The sequence below is a fragment of the Brachycentrus maculatus genome, unplaced genomic scaffold (assembly GCF_059751285.1).
Source record: "Brachycentrus maculatus isolate JH-2025_06_01 unplaced genomic scaffold, ASM5975128v1 h1tg000049l, whole genome shotgun sequence".
In the NCBI taxonomy this organism is placed as follows: Eukaryota; Metazoa; Arthropoda; class Insecta; order Trichoptera; family Brachycentridae; genus Brachycentrus; species Brachycentrus maculatus.
The window spans coordinates 2,314,657-2,332,938 of NW_028280803.1; the positions used below are offsets into that span (position 1 = coordinate 2,314,657).

General features: G+C 32.3%; 3 protein-coding genes across 6 annotated transcripts; 2 read left to right on the forward strand and 1 right to left on the reverse strand.

Annotated features, from left to right (window-relative positions):
* The first annotated feature begins 758 nt into the window (after positions 1 to 758).
* Positions 759 to 4,512, forward strand: LOC148312206 (non-canonical pre-mRNAs endonuclease FASTKD5, mitochondrial). Its single transcript, XM_088277737.1, has 3 exons — positions 759 to 2,707; positions 3,233 to 3,453; positions 4,252 to 4,512. Exons 1-3 carry the CDS (start codon positions 1,096 to 1,098, stop codon positions 4,372 to 4,374), a joined length of 1,956 nt encoding a protein of 651 aa, XP_088133863.1. The 5' UTR covers positions 759 to 1,095; the 3' UTR covers positions 4,375 to 4,512.
* Positions 4,482 to 10,976, reverse strand: LOC148312207 (mitochondrial ornithine transporter 1). The gene is made up of 7 exons (XM_088277739.1): positions 10,858 to 10,976; positions 9,197 to 9,302; positions 8,407 to 8,651; positions 7,818 to 7,961; positions 5,669 to 5,801; positions 4,724 to 4,921; positions 4,482 to 4,620 (listed from the first exon to the last, which is right to left on the reverse strand). Exons 2-7 carry the CDS (start codon positions 9,267 to 9,269, stop codon positions 4,496 to 4,498), a joined length of 918 nt encoding a protein of 305 aa, XP_088133865.1. The 5' UTR covers positions 9,270 to 9,302; positions 10,858 to 10,976; the 3' UTR covers positions 4,482 to 4,495.
* A 1,161-nt stretch (positions 10,977 to 12,137) lies between these two features.
* Positions 12,138 to 17,156, forward strand: Hmt4-20 (Histone methyltransferase 4-20). Of its 4 annotated transcripts, none has more exons than XM_088277733.1 (3): positions 12,138 to 12,855; positions 14,052 to 14,381; positions 14,651 to 17,156. In XM_088277733.1, exons 2-3 carry the CDS (start codon positions 14,061 to 14,063, stop codon positions 16,400 to 16,402), a joined length of 2,073 nt encoding a protein of 690 aa, XP_088133859.1. In that variant the 5' UTR covers positions 12,138 to 12,855; positions 14,052 to 14,060; the 3' UTR covers positions 16,403 to 17,156. The 4 variants fall into 4 exon arrangements, with proteins under 4 accessions (XP_088133859.1, XP_088133861.1, XP_088133860.1 ...); XM_088277735.1 differs by having other exon boundaries at positions 12,173 to 12,315; XM_088277734.1 differs by having other exon boundaries at positions 12,363 to 12,466.
* Positions 17,157 to 18,282: the final 1,126 nt, after the last annotated feature.

Genomic DNA, 18,282 nt, shown 5'->3' on the forward strand with positions numbered 1-18,282 from the left:
TAAGGATATTCATTGCTAAGCCATAATAAATCCCCCTTCACAAGCAAAAAAATGGATGACATTCTTTATACAATGTCTCTACAATATTCTCACAATGTTATTTACTTCTTAATATATTTAAGAGATTTTTTACTTCTGATAAAACCTCTCTTGTGAGAAATATTGGATCCGTCGGATCTGACGTCGTGATTTATAAATGTATCGGATATATTTTAGACACTATGCTAGGGATTACTTCAGGGTTGTGCAAAATTTATCGAATGTTTTTTTCTTCAATAAGTTATACATAGACATTAAGAATGAAATGATCATTTATCTCTTAAAATTAGTTTTCATATTACAAAAAATTAAGTTATAAAAATACCTAAAGAGAAAAACAAAGTACATTTAACCAATTTTGTTTTACATGAATACATTTTACTTTTGAATTGCTTTTGTTAAAATTACAGTATTAGTAGCATAGTAATCGCAAATACTCCGCATGCCTCCCAAGAGACTAATTCAAACTTGCCTCTTTTACAAGGCATCAGGTTCGCGCCGCCCAGGACGACCACTGCTGACAATTCGCCGGCAGTCCTCGTCTGAATTTCGGGACCTGACTTGAGAGGATGCAAGGGGGCTGGCGGCCGACAGAAAAGCCTGGAGACAGTTTGTGGACTCCTTATGCTCCACATAGGGAGCGGATATAAGAGGAGCAAAGGGTTAATTTGTACTAATTTGTCTCTGCTCCAGATTACGCATGATTCGGTGCCGTTTTACTCTGTAAACATCTATGCCGATCTATGCTTTCAAACTTCAACAAGTCAAAATTAAAATGAAACTTCAAATTATACAATTAGTCCGTGGGTATATAAACTTTGATCCGTGCTTCAAACTATGTCAAACCCAATACAATCAGTAGTCTTCCCCCAATTTTATATTTGGTGAAACAGTTCATGATTCGTGGTTCAACAAGTCTGTTAACCTTTAAAAAAGTAAATCTAGAATTTTGCATTCGTAAAATGTTAAATAAAACCTTACTCATTTCCACAAGAATAACATAAATACAATGTGAATACAATTAATAGTATTTGTTATTGTAAATTGAAAATAATAATGATTTCTCTGAGATACAATATTTGTAAGATCTACAAGAAATTGCAAAATTCATCACTTCAAGTACCTATATGGACACTACCGAAATATACATTTACAAATCATATAAAATCTCTAGCAACTTGGTCAAACTTTGCCGCAAATGAAAGAGTTTATGCATATAGCATTTTGTCAAAATATTCTGATAAATATATAATTGCAAAACAAAAGGCTATCAATACACAAGAAGTTGACCAAAGTCATGTGTTCGACAGTTGTTTTTCTCAATGGGATGATAAAAGTGTATCGGAGATAGTGGAATACTTACAAAAACTCGCCCATTTATCCCATAAAGAGGATATAAACATTTTATCGACAATATATGCCCCATTTTTAAATGCTTTGATTAATAATGTACATCTGTTAAATGATGTTCAAATACAAGCTGTATTTTCCTCCCTCAGCAATTGGTCTAACTCTGAATCCTTTAAGACTTCAACAATATCTGGGAAATTGTATGAAGAATTGGATAATATCTTAATTCAACGAATGGAATCAATGAATGTTGACCAGCTACTTTTCTTTGCTGATTTTGTTTACAATACAAATGCGACTAAACAATTCAGATTTGCTAGCCTAGCGACCGACCTTCTGGTTTCGCAAGCTGCACAACTTACACCGTCGCAGTTGGTGCAGACACTATTTTACGTGAGCTCCAACAGAAATGAGCTTACACATATGACTATGACAAATCTCGAAGCGGCTTTTAAAAGGACTTTAGACTCTCTGACTATTGATGAAATTGCTATCGGTTGCATGGGATTTTTTAAAAGTAAAAGTCGATTGACAGACAAAGATTTGATTAATCTTCTCATAGGAAAGGTTATAATCGAGGCCGACTCTATAAATGATATAAGTCTATCGGCAATTTTAAAACTGATTAGATATTCCAACCAAATATTAAACTTTAAACTTAATTATCTGCTAGATTCTCTAGTGAGTCAAATTCCGCGCTTTTCGTTCCTGGCTTGTGTTCATATTGCTTTGACCGGTTCTACCAGTCTGTTTGTTCATAGAGAATCTCTGGCTTCTATTGAACGAAAAATTATCAAGTCCTTGACATCTGCCAGGTTAAAAGATTTAGAGAGATTAGTATTTGTCTTTTCAACATTTAATATTCAAACGGACCCCTTGTTTTACGATGTTATAGTAAATGAGTTACGAAGTCCTAACAAAGCGGATGAAATAAAAATGTACGGGGAATGTTTGTCCAACACCTTATCTTATTTGGCAATAAAGGGAGTATTTCCTGAAGATCTAATTAGTAAAGTCTTGCATCGGGACTTTATCAGACATACTTACAAATCGTCTGTAGAAAGCGCTAGATGTCTCAGTGTTCTGGATGCGTGTGTGGAAATAGAATGCGTGCATTATAATGGAAATCGCTTAGATAATACTATAAAGGACAAACTACTGAAAGAGATTTTAGAAGATATTCCTGATGGAAGAAACAATAAAAAAATTAATTTTAACCAAAAATTTATGCTCGATATCATGACATTGGTGGAGAAAATGAGGGGAGGAGCAAATTATATGTTTACTGGACATATACTTCCACATTTTAGCAGAGCGGGTCAGTAAATGTTTCATTGTTGAAGTTTAAACATTTTTTTACTGTGATAAGTTAACAATGTGAGATCCAAAAAAAGAGTAGAAATTTAATGCGTTATATAATATTTTTCAGCATTATTTAAAATTCATATATGTACATACTGTAATATAATTTTATTTATATTTTAATACTTTAACAATTTGTACATATTTTCGCCATTTAAGAAATGAAAATAAATATTGCATACATATCCACAGTAAAAGAAAATTAGGGTTGTGGATCTTGCAGCCTTTAGTTTTAAGGATAGGTTTGATACCTATTTCTAATAATGAGCCGCTTAGGCTCACAGAAATAGTATGAAATTGAAATATTTTTGAAAATAATAAAAAATACAAATATTTCTCTTTAAAAAAAGGTGTTAGGTTCAACTGGCTTATCCGACATAACTCTTCCGCATTACTGATAATTATCAATCTCTATGAAAACCTGTTTTTGTGCACGTGATGTTCTACAAATTTGAATAAATATGGCGATTTATATTTACAGATATTGTTATAGCCGACGATGCATATGGAAGACCCATTTCAGTTAAAAAATATTTTACCAAAGCAGCAGGAAGTATTATACGCCCACCGATCACTAGCAATCCATGGACAGTGATGGTTGTAGCTGGTAGATCAAGTTTTACATCAAATACACATGAACTGCTGGCAAGCGTGGAAATGAAACTAAGGCAGTTGAAAAAATTGGGTTACAATCCAGTCTTGGTAAGTACTTAATATTAAATCAATTTAAACAATATTTTATTTGATTAAATATTTTATTAAATGATTAAAGTAAAATAAGTTATTGAAATAATTCTTACAAATGTTAATAGTAGTTAGTATGAAAGCTACCCTTTTTATATTAAAAAAAATAACATTCGGCGCGTCTTTTTACTTTTTGCTTTTTTTACTCGTCCAATGAAGAACTTTACACAGCTTATATTGTGCAGAATTGAAAATAAATTATTTCTTAGACTGTTTCTATAAAATGGTATCACAATCCAAATTACGGATATTTCCAAGTAAAAATACTAGTATTACATAATACATTGAAATATGATCCTGTAAATATTGTGCGTAAATATCTGAGAAATAATTCAATTGTGTTCTTACATCTTGAGCGTAAGAATTGGAAACACCATCTCTCTATTAGACTAGTAAAAATAAATATTGGTCAATATTTTTAAACAAAATTTTATTCATTAAAATTTATAATAATAAAAAAAAAACTTAACAACATAAATAATAAAATACAAGTTACAAAAATAAATATTTGTTTCTACTACTGTTCTATCCAATTTCTATGTTATTTGGTATAAGAAGCTTATAGTTATATAAGTATATTTCCTAATTATGTACATCAATTAAATTACATATTCATTAACAGCATTTTTAGTGTATCCAAATACTTACAAATCTGGATTATATACAATGTAAATGCCCAGACCTCCATATTCTTCTTCATCTATGTTGAGATGTCAAAAATAATGTTAAAAAAACTATATTTTCATGTTTTTCCAGGTTTCTTGGCTCAAATGGAAATCTTTGAAGGATGAAAAAAATAAGACTGAATATCTCAATCACATATTAAAACGAACCATCCCCTACAATAGTAAAAATAATACAAGAAAATACTATCATTAAATATATGTGCATATTTTAAAATATATATATTCTTAACTTAATTGTTTCATCAACAATAATTTTAACTACAGGAATAATTCAATAAACAAAGGCAACATTTTTTAAAAGTGATGTCAAAATATCAATCATCTCCGAAAACACTTTTCATCATTTTTTTTGAATACTCATAAACGACAAATAATACTGCTGTAGCTGGAATAGTACGGACTAAGGTTGGCTTCAGCCCATTATACAATGCCAGGGGACCTAAAAATGATTTAATCATTGATTAAAATTCACCAATGTCAAGCAGTCATACATACTATGTTCGTAAGATCTTAAATTGCATATAAATAGAACCTTTCCTTACCTTCAGTTCTACATATTTTTAATGTAATGGCTGTAAATGAATCGCTTAGATTAGCAACTTGAATCCTCGATTTGACCACATCGGCTGGGAATATGACAGTCCACAGGATAAGTCCTCCAGCCGCTCCCGCAACCATAGTTCTGAGTAATCCAATATCGTCCTTACTTTGTCCAGGCTTAGCTAGCAACGATCTTGTACCTATGGCCAACAATGACAAGATAAAATTCTGTTGATAAAAATATATATGTATATATAGAGATCTAATTGTGCCTAGGCGATGAGGCATGAAAGTAATATTAAGTAACAAAAATAATATTTTTATACTTCTTAATTAAAAGGAAAAAAGTAATTTGAATTCTTCCTTCTTTTACAAACAAATAAAGAATAGTTAAAATTATTTTTTAAATAACTTGTTCAATTGTACATGCCGCAAATGGAATCAAACAAGCAAACTATAGAAATGATCGGTCTACGATTTGTTCAGTCTTTGGACAAGACCATAGACTAATCTAGATGGACTAATCTGTTATTTTTAACATTCCTTACATTTCCATGGTTTAGATTTAAAGCCGCCAAGAATTTTGAATTTTTAGCAGTTATTTTTATTTTTGCTTCATTGGATCTCCTTATATTTAATTATTGTTTCTATTGTATTTACTTTTTTGAGCCTTGAAAACATTTGACGAAGGGAGGTGCAACAAATGGTGTTTGCCTCAGTTTAAAAAATCCACAGGTCGGTCCTGGGTAGGCACATCATGTTCCCAGTAAACGATTTGAAAAGATAAACACAATGATTTATATTTTTTGCAGTGGTTTTTGAAAAACATTTTTCTTATAATCATTGCGCTCTTGGCATAAAGTATTTGTGTATGTCACATACATACATAAAAAGATTTGAGCGATTATAATTCGAATACATACACCAAATATAAAAATGAAACACACCTTCATATCCTCCAAAAAAGAAGAAATATCCCGGCATTTCCCGCATGAATGTGGATGATAATCCTTTAAACATGCCTCTTATACCTCTCTCCCGTAAGATTTGTTGAGTCAGTTTTATAGGTCCGATGGAGATCTGCAAAATAGAAAACAATGCAAAGCTGAAAATTGCGCAATAGTTGATAATTTGGAATAGTCCGCAGTAATTACTTTGACCACACCTGCTCAATATATAACTGGAACTTAAACGTATGTTAATTAGGATTTGGAGAATGTGTTAATTAGGATTCCATGAACAGTTTGTTGGAAATTTTCATGTTTAATGTACACATCAATTGTATTTTTTTTTTATGTAATTAGATTGAAAACAACTAAAAATTCTGTTGTCATATTTGTTAAGAATTTACATACAAAGTTTTATCACATTAATATGTAATTATAATAAAAGTTAACATAGATACCATATAAGCCGACTCAAGTACAGATATTTAACGTCATAAAACAAAATACCAAGTTGAAATATCTGACGAGTATCTGACCTTATGATAACACATATATGTATAGAGTTAATAAAAATATAATTTTCATACACATATATACTTTGACTAAAAATCACATAAATGTGTCATTTTTTTCTTTTCTGACGATTATATTTTTTTAGGTAGATGCTAAAGAACACAAATTTTGCAATATGCCTCTTTTTAATTTACTTATCTATACAATGAAATAGTACATATTTTTGTTGAAATCATCTCCATATTACATCATTATACATTATAAATGGGTACCTACAATATTATTTATTATTATTATTTTGCTATCAAGACTGCTCAAGATAAAATATTTATTTATTTTACACTCGGAAAGATCCCATTGGACCTAAATAAATATTATTTCAATAACCTATTTATCTAGAAATAATATTGAAAACCTTTCTCTATTATATTGAGTAATAATAATATCAATAGTTCCCACACTTCATTATAAATGAATTAGTTATTGACACATCAAATTATATTTTAATTTTTGTGGGAACTCATTGGCTTGGCTAACGAATCGGACTAATGGGATTATAATTAAAGAAGAAAGGCAACGCAAATAGCATTGCTTCTCCATAAATGCATTGTAAATTAAAACACCCACATATGAAAATTTAACCAAAAATAACAACATACATAATAAGAAATTATTCGAATTGGAATATGTAAATAAGGAAGATATATATTAAATTATTAACTTTAGACATTTAAATTTTGTCCTATATAATACATCAAAAATGTAACTGTATGTGATGTCAGTATGCATTTAACTGCAAGATTAATTTACTGTTTGACTTGAGAACTATGGTCCCTGTACTGCACTGTTTCCCTGGAGTTCTAAATATTTCGTACAGGGAGCAGGATCATTTTTTAAACTAATTTGAATAGCATTTATAACATCTTACTTAAGAACGCAAATGCATAATGATTCCCCCAACATTGTAACATCATGTTGTTTTTAAATATCATTTTTCAAATGTAAAATTATTGTTTTTTTTAGATGTGTATAAATGCTATATATATATATATATATATATATATATATATATATATATATATATATATATATATATATATATATATATATATATATATATATATATATATATATATATATATATATATATATATATATATATATATATATATATAAATATATAAATCTCTTTCGATGCAGAATATGTTAAATTCAATATTTCTTCTGACTGGATTGTACCATATTTATTGATTTACATACTATGCATTCCATCAATTTATCGTAACTATGTCAAATATTTTTGGGGTTGAACCGTTATTAAACTAAACGGCTAAAATTATATGATATTATAACCTTTTTTACTATGTATAAATTATTGTTAAAAATATGCATATTGCATAATATATTTCAATCTAAAAGTTATGAATATAATATAGCAAAACAATTTAAGCAAGAGTACTGTTGATTGTGTATAAGACATTTTTGTTTGTACAAGATAAATTTGTTATCATACAGTCAACACATGCGTATATACATAGAACAAAACAGATGTTTTTATATTCCGGTGTCCAATTTTCTATTTACTTTTAGAGTGTAACTTGTGCTATTTAAAAAAAAAACAAGAAAATAAACTCACAGCTTGGCCATTGTTGACGGAAACTTCTCTCATAGCTTGAAGTTGACATTTAACTAATTCTGTCGGACAGAGTGTAAAGGAACTAAAAAAAGCGGCCAAAAATCCAGATGTGGCGTTTTCAAATGCTGATAGTTCACTCACTCTCTAAAAACATAAAAATCACAAACCATATGTCAGTCAATTAACTAAATACATTCAAGAGGAGTAAATTTTAATTTATTATTATTTATGACATTGATTTAAAGATTTTTTGGAAAAAACACATTAAAATTTAGTTTTGTTGACACTTAATATATTAAGTGTTAACAAAACATCAAAACAGGCTGGTCATATTATAACATTTATATACATATTGCAATTGGTACACTATTTATTTGATTAATGAGCATTTGTATCTAATAAAGTGATATATCCTAGTCCAAAGATGCCCGTTCAATGAGTGTTCAATTTTTCGCATTAATAAGTAGAAGTCACTCTAATTTAATAAGTGCCATAAATTTCAAGAAAGTCTTTAACCGCATATTATTGAAATTAATTTTCCGAGATAATAAAATTATATTTTAAAATAAAAAAAGTGAAATATAAATACCTGCGTACCAGTTACAGACATAACGACTTTCTGACAGACTCCGTAAGCGGCGAATAATACGGAATTTTCCGCTACATTTGCGGCGATCGCAGGAGTGGTTCCGGCATATAGTCCCCGTACAAAACCGTCATTCTTAAGGGTGGATTTTATACAAGAAAGCATTCCAGAATACATATGTGGAAAAGTTTGCATCTTAACTTTCACCGTGTCTAGTGGTTGACCAACATAAACTAAGGCTACCCCACCTGGAAGGGAAAGCATAGAAACAAAACGGATATATTTAAAGATAAAAATGGGCTAACAATTTATCCTTCTTGACTTCATCCTCATATTAAGTTCAAAGAAATAGGAATAGGTATAGAACAGAGAAACATATTATATATGTAGCTAGATCATTCGATATTCAATTTATACAATGAATCATCATCAATTTATATAATAGTAAACAATATATTGGAAAACAGCTGTTATTACTGAGACTCTCTAAAACATTTTCAATGAGATGGTATTTTTTTAATGTTAAAATATAGTTCACAATATACATATTTTTTGTATTACCTTTTCCCTGGGAGATCACAATATATACTTTTTTCACACTACAAACATAAGCAAATTTGAATATTTAAGTAATTTATTAAAACGAAAGGAGAAAAAATGCAGTATGTTAAAACTGCATTTTTTGAAAGGAGAAAAAAATTTCATTGAAAGGAGAAAAAACTAACTTATAATAAAAAAAATCTACCTGAAACGTCAGTAAAAAAATCTCATAATTTTTGATAATAATACATACCTAAAGATCCAGCAGTAAAATCAATCAAGCCGCTTTTAAAGCTCTGTTTAGCTTCCGATCCTGTGTGTGCCATGATTAATACTTCTTTTAACTAATCAAAATGTATCTGTAAAAAAATAAAATAAAAAAACTAAAGCTTGCTGTTTAATTCTCACAATGTTGTGCACACAATGGAAACTGTTATATGTACGATTATTTAAAAATAAACAGATAACAGCCCGTCATATCCTAATCTCCATTCTTCTTCTTTTTCTAACCCTTATCTGCACCTCAATGGTGCATAGGGCACTGCATCGTATAGAAGCAGTGTTATCTTGATCGTAAAATACACGAAGGAAAGGTGATCAGCCTTCCGCTTCAGGTACCAGTCCAGGATCATATTAAATAAATATTAGATTGAAAAATCACTAATATTTATTTGACCCTCTTGGGAATCGAACCCGGGACCTCCAGCATGGTAGCCTAGTGCGCTAACCACTGCACTATGGAGGCGGACACAATCTTCATTACAGGACGGAGTCTGCATTACACACCGAAAAAACCATTTCTAAAATAAATCAACTGCACAGTATAATAAAATTTTGGTCAATTTACTAAATTATGATCTTTTATAACTTAAATTTATCACTAAGGTATCAATTATTTTTTAATTGCACCTCATTTGACTGTAGGAAGTTTTGAATTTTTAAATTTTGAATTAGTAAAAATGTAGCAAGATGAACGATACAGAGGGCATGAAAATACTTAGTTAACCTTAACCTGTGGATACTTTTATTGCAAACTTTATAACAATAATCAATCCAAAAATTTAAAACCAAAATCTAAATATAATTTTAAAACATTGAATTTGTTAGAAAAAACTTATTTAAAAAAAAAAATTATGTGCAGTTTTTAGGAAGGTAATATAAAAATAACTTAATGGAATGTTCAATCATTTAATGTTTACTCCATAAAATCTAGCAGTGAAATATTCTAAAAATATATTTCTAAAACTTAAAATATCCAATTAAATTGCGAATTCAATTGAATATCCAATTATATTGCGAATTCTGTTCAAGATGAACGGAATATTTCTAAAATGTTGTTTACAAATTTAATAAACTACATGTTTATATAGACAAGGTTAGTTATATTTATTAAACAAAAATATGCATAAGTATATGTACACACTGTCCTTCAAAACTATGATATATGTTTTTATGGACAAGATTTTTAAATGAATAACAATGGTAATTGTAGTTTTTATTATTCTTAAAACTGCCAAAAGTTTTTTGTGAAAATTTCATATTTTTTCACATACTGCAATATAAATAATAATAATAAATTCAAACAAAAAACAATGAGTATTATTTAATTATTAAGGATTTCTTCAGAGGTTCTAACTACATTAATATTTTTTTAATTGATTAACAGATCAACTGGCTATTTTAAATTAACTAGAGTTTTTTTAAAATACAGTATAAAGCAAAAAAAAAGTATTTACAGTCCAAATTAATAAATACTTTCTTCTACATTTAAAAAAATAAACGATATAATTTATCCTTAGAGAAAAACGTTTGTTTACGGAATACAATGTAATAACACTCGAAAAACTGACGAAATCCTAAAAAAGATTGCGATTTTTTTAAACATATGTATTAACACTTTTTGTTTTTACATACCAACTTTTCGAAAAAATGTATATTTTTTATTTACTTCCAATTGGAAAATAGCGAAATAAACTATGCGATTAGTCAACTGTCAGCGGCACGTGCTCACGCTGTCAAATAAATAAAGTAATAAAATATAAATTTAAACTATCAATTGACAATAAGGATAACAAAATTTGCCATAGACAAGTAAAGGCCACGTTCCAAATTTCAGCCAAAGTACTTAACTAATTGACATTTATAAACAAACACGGGAAGATACAATACATTTCAAAACAATCCTCCAATGTACCGCCTTATGTGTGGATCTGTCATCTCATTTTCAAATCATTTACTTCAATTATTATTATTTTCCCACCCGTTAAACAATAATTTCAATCTAGATAGTGGAAAGGGTGACATATCTGATTATCGTGACGTCTATTCATTCTCGAATAGACCAAAAATTATAGTGAAATACGTTTGTGGCTGAGTTGAATGGAGTACGGATGTCGAAGTGAAAGGATTAAATTTGAAGGACATTACTGCTACATGGGAAAAAAAATGGAGAAGAAAATACAGTATAACAGCAATAAAACACAACTTAAAATTGGACACTCCACTTGTAATAAATTGTGTGACTTAAACTTTGCTAAATTGTACAAGTTCTTCAAGAGAAAATGTAAATAGACACGCAATGAATTGTGTTATTGCTATGTTTTAATAAATTCTTGAGAAATAAGCTCATTTATATATCCAACATTGAATTAAATAATTTTGATACCTTTAAGAATGGATACTTTTTTTATCTACATAATGTTAGGTTTGCTTTAAAAATATTACCGATTCCTTTAAAGTAAGAAAATTTTTCAAATAACCATAGAGTTATGTTTATAGGAATAACGATAATAATGAATAAAAATAATTTTGAATAGTCTATATAGGCGCCACTTTCGTGAAATACTACTTCAAGGGTGATAATATCAAAGAAGAAATTAAATTACAAATACAGTTATGATAGTATTTTAGAAATAAAACAGATTTGCAATTCGTGAATCGAAATGTGCAGCTAAAGTTTTGAATATTTTATAGAAAACATCAAAAGTTTCAAATATTACTTTGATTTTATCATTGCGATGGCTCACAGCTGACAGTGCACGTGTGGTAAGTACCTACATAAATAAATAATCATTTTATGTAGGTACATAATATATCATTTTATCAAATATAAACCTTAAAACCATTGCATTAAATTCTATTTTTGCATAATACCGTTTATTTAGAATCTGGTAGCTAGGGTTTTAACGTGGTTCACAGTTTTGCCGCTAGATCGCGTAAAATTCTTATTACTTTATAAAATTTATAAAATAAAATCTCTGGCTAAAACCTAAACTGCGGTCCAGAAAATCGAAAAATGATGCATTGAATGGAAATTATGTTCTTATAATATTGCAGAATATAAACGGATTATTTATTTGTATTGAGATTAAGGTACTTGTCAACAGCAAAGAAAACAATTTAATTACAATAGTGAATTCGGATCAGCTGTAAGAGTTGATCAAAAGCAGACAAAACAAAAAATCTCGATTGTATATAAATGTAGTAACGGGCTAACATACTATACATAAAGTATTACTATTTTGTTAGTATATCAATAGTTATCGTACTAAGTATCTAGTATTTTGTTTTAATAACCCAATACTTTTAAAGGAGTCTTGAATGAACTCTGGGATCACAGAGAAATAACTTTTATGTACTTGGGGGTTGGCGGGCGAGCGCGCATAAGTCATGTCATTATAGTTATGTTTACAGTTAAAATACAAAATATTAATTTGCAAAGCATGAAGTTTTGTCTATTCTAGTAAATGCATTATAATTAAAATTTACGCGTTATAATGCAGGCGGTTGGAGATACTTGAAGAACTTTAGTGAATTGTGTAGTGCTGCCATGATTGATTTCAGGCGTCTCTTCTGTCTGTTGAATAGTTTCGTACCATGTTCCGTATTTGGAAGTTTGCTGATGCTTTAGTGGTAAATCTTTGTTTGCTGTATTTCCGTTCTTATGTTTGAATTAAAATTCAACTATGTGACGCTTTCATGAATTCATTTCCTTTTGACGTGTCTGGTAATGGCGATTTTCGTCGGCAGCCATTTTTTGATTTTTTACAATGTTCTATCGTTGTTTGGCATATTCAAGGAAAATCTGTTGTGTTAACGATAAAATATCGGTTTATGTCGATTTCACTATGAATTATCATATGTTTGTGTTATATGCAATAATGTGTTAATTACCGCTTTGAGTCCTTTGAGAACTGAACGTTCTCTGAAGGATAGCTGAAGCAAGGCACCAGTTTTACACATTTGTAAACTGGCTATTAATCAATGAATGTATATGCTATTTTTGTTGTTGATCCATATATGATACTAACAATTTACGTACTAAAATATAATTAGTAATTTAAAAAAAATGTTAATGTTATAATCCAAACATTTTTTTGTAATCCCTATTATGCATGTATTTCAGACAACAAAAAGATAATAAATACTCACAGAAACCAAGCACTTGTATATTTACTTTCATTTTATGTATAGAGAATATAACATTTTGAGGAAATCAGTTAAGATTGGAATTATCAAATAAATACAATACATTTATAGTTAAAATAGCATCGTAAACAAAGAAAGTTTCCAACATGTTGATTGTAACACTATAGCAGCATATGTAATTTTAAAAATAATAAAATTTTGGATGACTGATAGCATCATAAATTTTTAATTACGTGATAATTAATTACATCATACCATATTCTCAACTTAAAAACTTGCAGAAACAATTTTGAGATGATATAATAAAACAACATCTTTATAATTTTTCCACTTTTATTTTATTTGACCAAAGACCAAGTTTCGTCATTACCGACATCATCTGACTTCATGTCAGTAACGACCACCAAGATATGTCATTACAAAACTTAAATTTCTGATATGTAAAATAGCATCTTAACAGAAAAGTGATTGATTACAAGTGTTACCATAGGAAATATTTTTAATGGGTTGTAACATTGTACGTAGTGTTGAGTGAACACTATTTCGTATGACATGGTACCCGGGATGACACTACGTCTGGTGTACCTCTGTGACATAACCCAGTGTGAGACAATCTAATAGAGTCTGTAATATTAGCATTGGTTTTCCTCGAGATGGTGATGGAATTTTGAAATTTGCAGTGAATCAGGATGGTTGTGGGTTCGGCGAGTGCGCTCCCACGACACGTGAGCAACAAGATGCAGCCCACGGGGATGACACCCCGGGAGCTGTCGGAGAACGATGATCTCGCCACGTCGCTAGTGCTGGACCCGTTCCTCGGCTTCACCACGCACAAGATGAACATTCGCTACCGGCCCCTGAAGGCCAACAAGGAGGAGCTCAAGACCATCGTGGAGGACTTTGTGAGGACGCAAGCATACGAGAAAGCGTACCTGAAGATATTGTCCGGCGAATGGATGCCTAGAACTCTGCACAAGAATAAACAACAGCAAGGCAGATTACGGGAACATGTAAGATTCAAATTATAACAATAATGTCAAATAAGGGTGAAAATAATGCTACCTTAAACGAATCTTTACTTTTTGGGTTACTAGTCATTTTAATAAACTTACAGAAATAATAATGTCCTGATTAATGTCTCGAAATGTAAAAATGTAATAATTTTGGTTTTTGAAAGATAATTTTTACTTGCACTTATATTGCTACTCTCACGTTGTTTCACTTGAGAAGTAGGGAGAGATTAACCTATTTTGACGCTATTATTTTGTTAACATTTCAGGTATATCGATATTTGCGGGTTTTCGACAAAGATTCTGGATTTGAGATACAGCCCTGTTACCGCTACTCTCTAGAAGGACAGATAGGCGCAAAAATTGCCGCTACCAAGAAATGGCTCAAGAATGAGAAAATAGAATGCCTGGTCGGTTGCATTGCGGAACTCACCGAGGAAGAAGAGTCGCAGCTTCTCCACCCCGGGAAGAACGACTTCTCAGTCATGTACAGCTGCAGGAAGAACTGCGCGCAACTGTGGCTCGGACCCGCCGCCTACATCAACCACGACTGCCGCGCCAACTGCAAGTTCGTGGCCACCGGGCGCGACACGGCCTGCGTCAAGGTGCTGAGGGACATCCGCGTCGGGGAAGAGATCACCTGCTTCTACGGAGAGGACTTCTTCGGGGACGGGAACTGCTACTGCGAGTGCGAGACCTGCGAGAGAAGGAGCACCGGCGCATTCACCGTGCAGAAGACGGACACGGAGGACCAAGCCACCAGGTACCGGTTACGGGAAACGGACAACCGCATCAACCGCACCAAATGTAACAAGACCCGCAAGGACAACATCATCGACCGGGCGTCCTTGCCCGACAACTGCAACCCCGCGCGGAGGGACAGCAAGATAATCAGTCCTCTGAGCATGAAGGAACTCAAGCAGAAAGGTCTCACCAAGTACGATGCCGAGCTCCTCATAGCGCAAGGCTGCAAGTTCTCCGACGTGGGGGACGAGGCGATGAAGGAGAAGATGATGCTCGGAGCCAGCGGGCGAGAATCTCCCATAGCCGCTCCTCTCCTGTCCGGAGAGACCGCCCAAGGGGTGAGTGAGCGCGCGTGTCGCCTGCAGCGGCGGCGGGCGCGCGCCTCCCCCCCCTCTCCACAGCCCCCGCTCTCCTCCGACTCCTCTGATCCGTCCCTCAGCGCCCTCTCCTGCAACGGAGTGGACGAGATTCCCGCCAGCGGTATAGTACTCCGAAACCACAAGAAGCTGAATGACAGTCACCCAGATGATCCGGGGCCCGCTGATGAAAACGTTGACGATACAAATCCAACCGACATTTTGACGGTCCCCGACACGGAGATAGAGCCCGAACAAGAATCCAGCGATATTTCCTCGGAAGTAGTGGAGGAAAAAGTGGAAATTTCTAATATTAAAACAGATCCGTGTCGAAAAAAGTCAAAAACAAAGAGAAAGATCAAATCGGAATTAGAAAATTCCGAATTTACCGACTGGAAGGAGGAGTCGGGGGAAGGTGCGGAGGATGTACCGGTTTCCAACGAGCCCGCGGAAGAGACCAAGGACATCTACGAGTTTGACGAAGCGGAAGAGTTGGAGAGCGCGGACGAGCCTCGGCTGCGCAAGTCGTCCAAGTGCGGGGAGTCGGTGAAGAGCGAGAGCGGCTCCTCGTGGGAGAACAAGGCGCCGAGTTGGGAGCCGGGAGCGGAGCGCTGTCCGTGCACGCCGCCCGGGCGCGGTCGGCTGAAGCTTACGCTGCGCATGAAGCGGAGCCCCATGCTGGACGAGCTCATCGAGTCGGGCACCAGCCTGAGCGAAGACTCGTACGAGCCTGAGTACGAGGTGCTGCGCGTGGAGGGGCTGGACGAGCCGCGCCGCCGCAAGCGACACAAGGCCAAGCAGCACCGCCGCCCGCGCCCGCCCACTCCGCCCGACATCCCGCTGCCGCCCATGAAGAGGTTGCGCCTCATATTCGGTAACGAGAGTAGAACCATCGACATTCCTCCCGCCAGTGCCAACTGACAATTCACCCGACTCATAGAAAATGTCTGCTCCGTTATGTGAGGCGTTCCTATCGAACTCTTTTTTCTATACTTTAATGGTTGATCCGTATCCGCAAAGGTTTCTGTAAGATTCACTTTATTTTCCTACAAATTTAACACGCTAGCGAGTAGTCATGTAAATGTATGTCTCTACGATTACGTTCCTACGAACTGAGACATGTTGAATTTAATGTTTCTCGTTACAATAAACATTTTTGAAATGTATAAAATCCGTATGTAAGGAATATTCCAATTTTGTTCAATTTTTTTGACGTATCAAAAGTCGAATAGACGATAATTGTGTACATTTTAAAGCATCACTATAAGTAATTTGCGATGTACATAATATGGATGTAGGATTTGATCAACTATTGGTTAGCGTATGGAATTAATAATATTGGCATAATTTGATGAAATCGTACATGAGTTGGGATATAAGAAGGGGCGGACATTGTGGATAGTTAAGATCGTATGTTAATAATAATAAATAATCGTGAAAAGGCTTAGTTAAATTTGAACTGTAATTAAATATTTTTTTAGTTATGAAAATATATTTAGACAAGTCAGTATTAGAAGATAATTTGTATATAGTAAAATGGCTGTAATTTATATTTTTATTTTGAATGTGTAAAACTAATGTGAACTCTGGGTGTACTATGTATTTGCCTGCATTAAGTCGTTTGAAGTCAATTTTGTTGCTTTTGAGTTCATGCATATTTATTTTTTACTAAAAATGACAACATGACTGAATATTCTCAATATAATATTTATGAACTTTTTTGTATCAAAATAATGTCGACACTTTTTTTTTTACAATCTATACAGTTAATCTTTTATAAAAAAAAAATAGATGAATTATTTGAAAATTAGTTATTTTATTATTTCTTTATTTTATGTAACTTTATGCACTTTGTTTTTTAAACCTTTATCGATTTAAGGTTGTTCAATGATATGGGCTTTATATTATCCTATTTTAGTTGTACAGAAATTCCCACGATCGTGATTATGCTAAGTTATATTTACTATTTCTGACAACTAACTTTTGCCGTTTTCAGCATTGTAGATAGTACTGATACTTTAGTCCAATATTATGGCACGGACATTGTTCTGTAATATCGCAAGTGTACATTATCGTTTATAACTAGGATGTAAGTTTCCTAATACATACTTAATTGAGTCGATTGGAGATTTCCAAATGTAAAACTGCCGTTTTGAGACTTAAATTAAATGTTTCATTTAGGGTAAGTTATTTTCATAGTCTGATTCGTTTCCATAATGAATTTCCTTCATAGGTTCTCACAATGACAAAATTTTACTATAAATTATAACTTTGTGATCAAACATGTTACTGTGTATACATACTTATACAACAACTTGGTAATGTTGATACAATGTATATAATACATACAACAACTTTTAAACTTTTTCCGTCGTTTTCGAGTGTATGAGTATCTTTATCATTTGTCTGTTACGATTTTATCTGTAATTCTTCATTGGAAAAGCAAAGTTTACTTATATCATCTACATCTAATTAGCACTGCCGTATCTGTTAGGTATGTAGGTACGGTAAAACCTCGTTAATTCAAATTATCCCAAATTTGAAGGAATATTATTAATTTTGGGTGCTTAAATTTTTTTTCATACGAAAATTTGAAATTATAATTTGTCCAAAATCTGAAATAAAATTACTAGGAGCTAAAAAAATATCATATTATTTATTGATTCGGCATTAACTTTGTGGAATATGTTAATTATTTTTTAAAAATTAAACACTTGTTATAAACAACTTAATGAGTTTTATTTTTATACACGACTAGTTTCGAAAACTTACAGATGTTTTCATCTACAGGTGCATTAAAA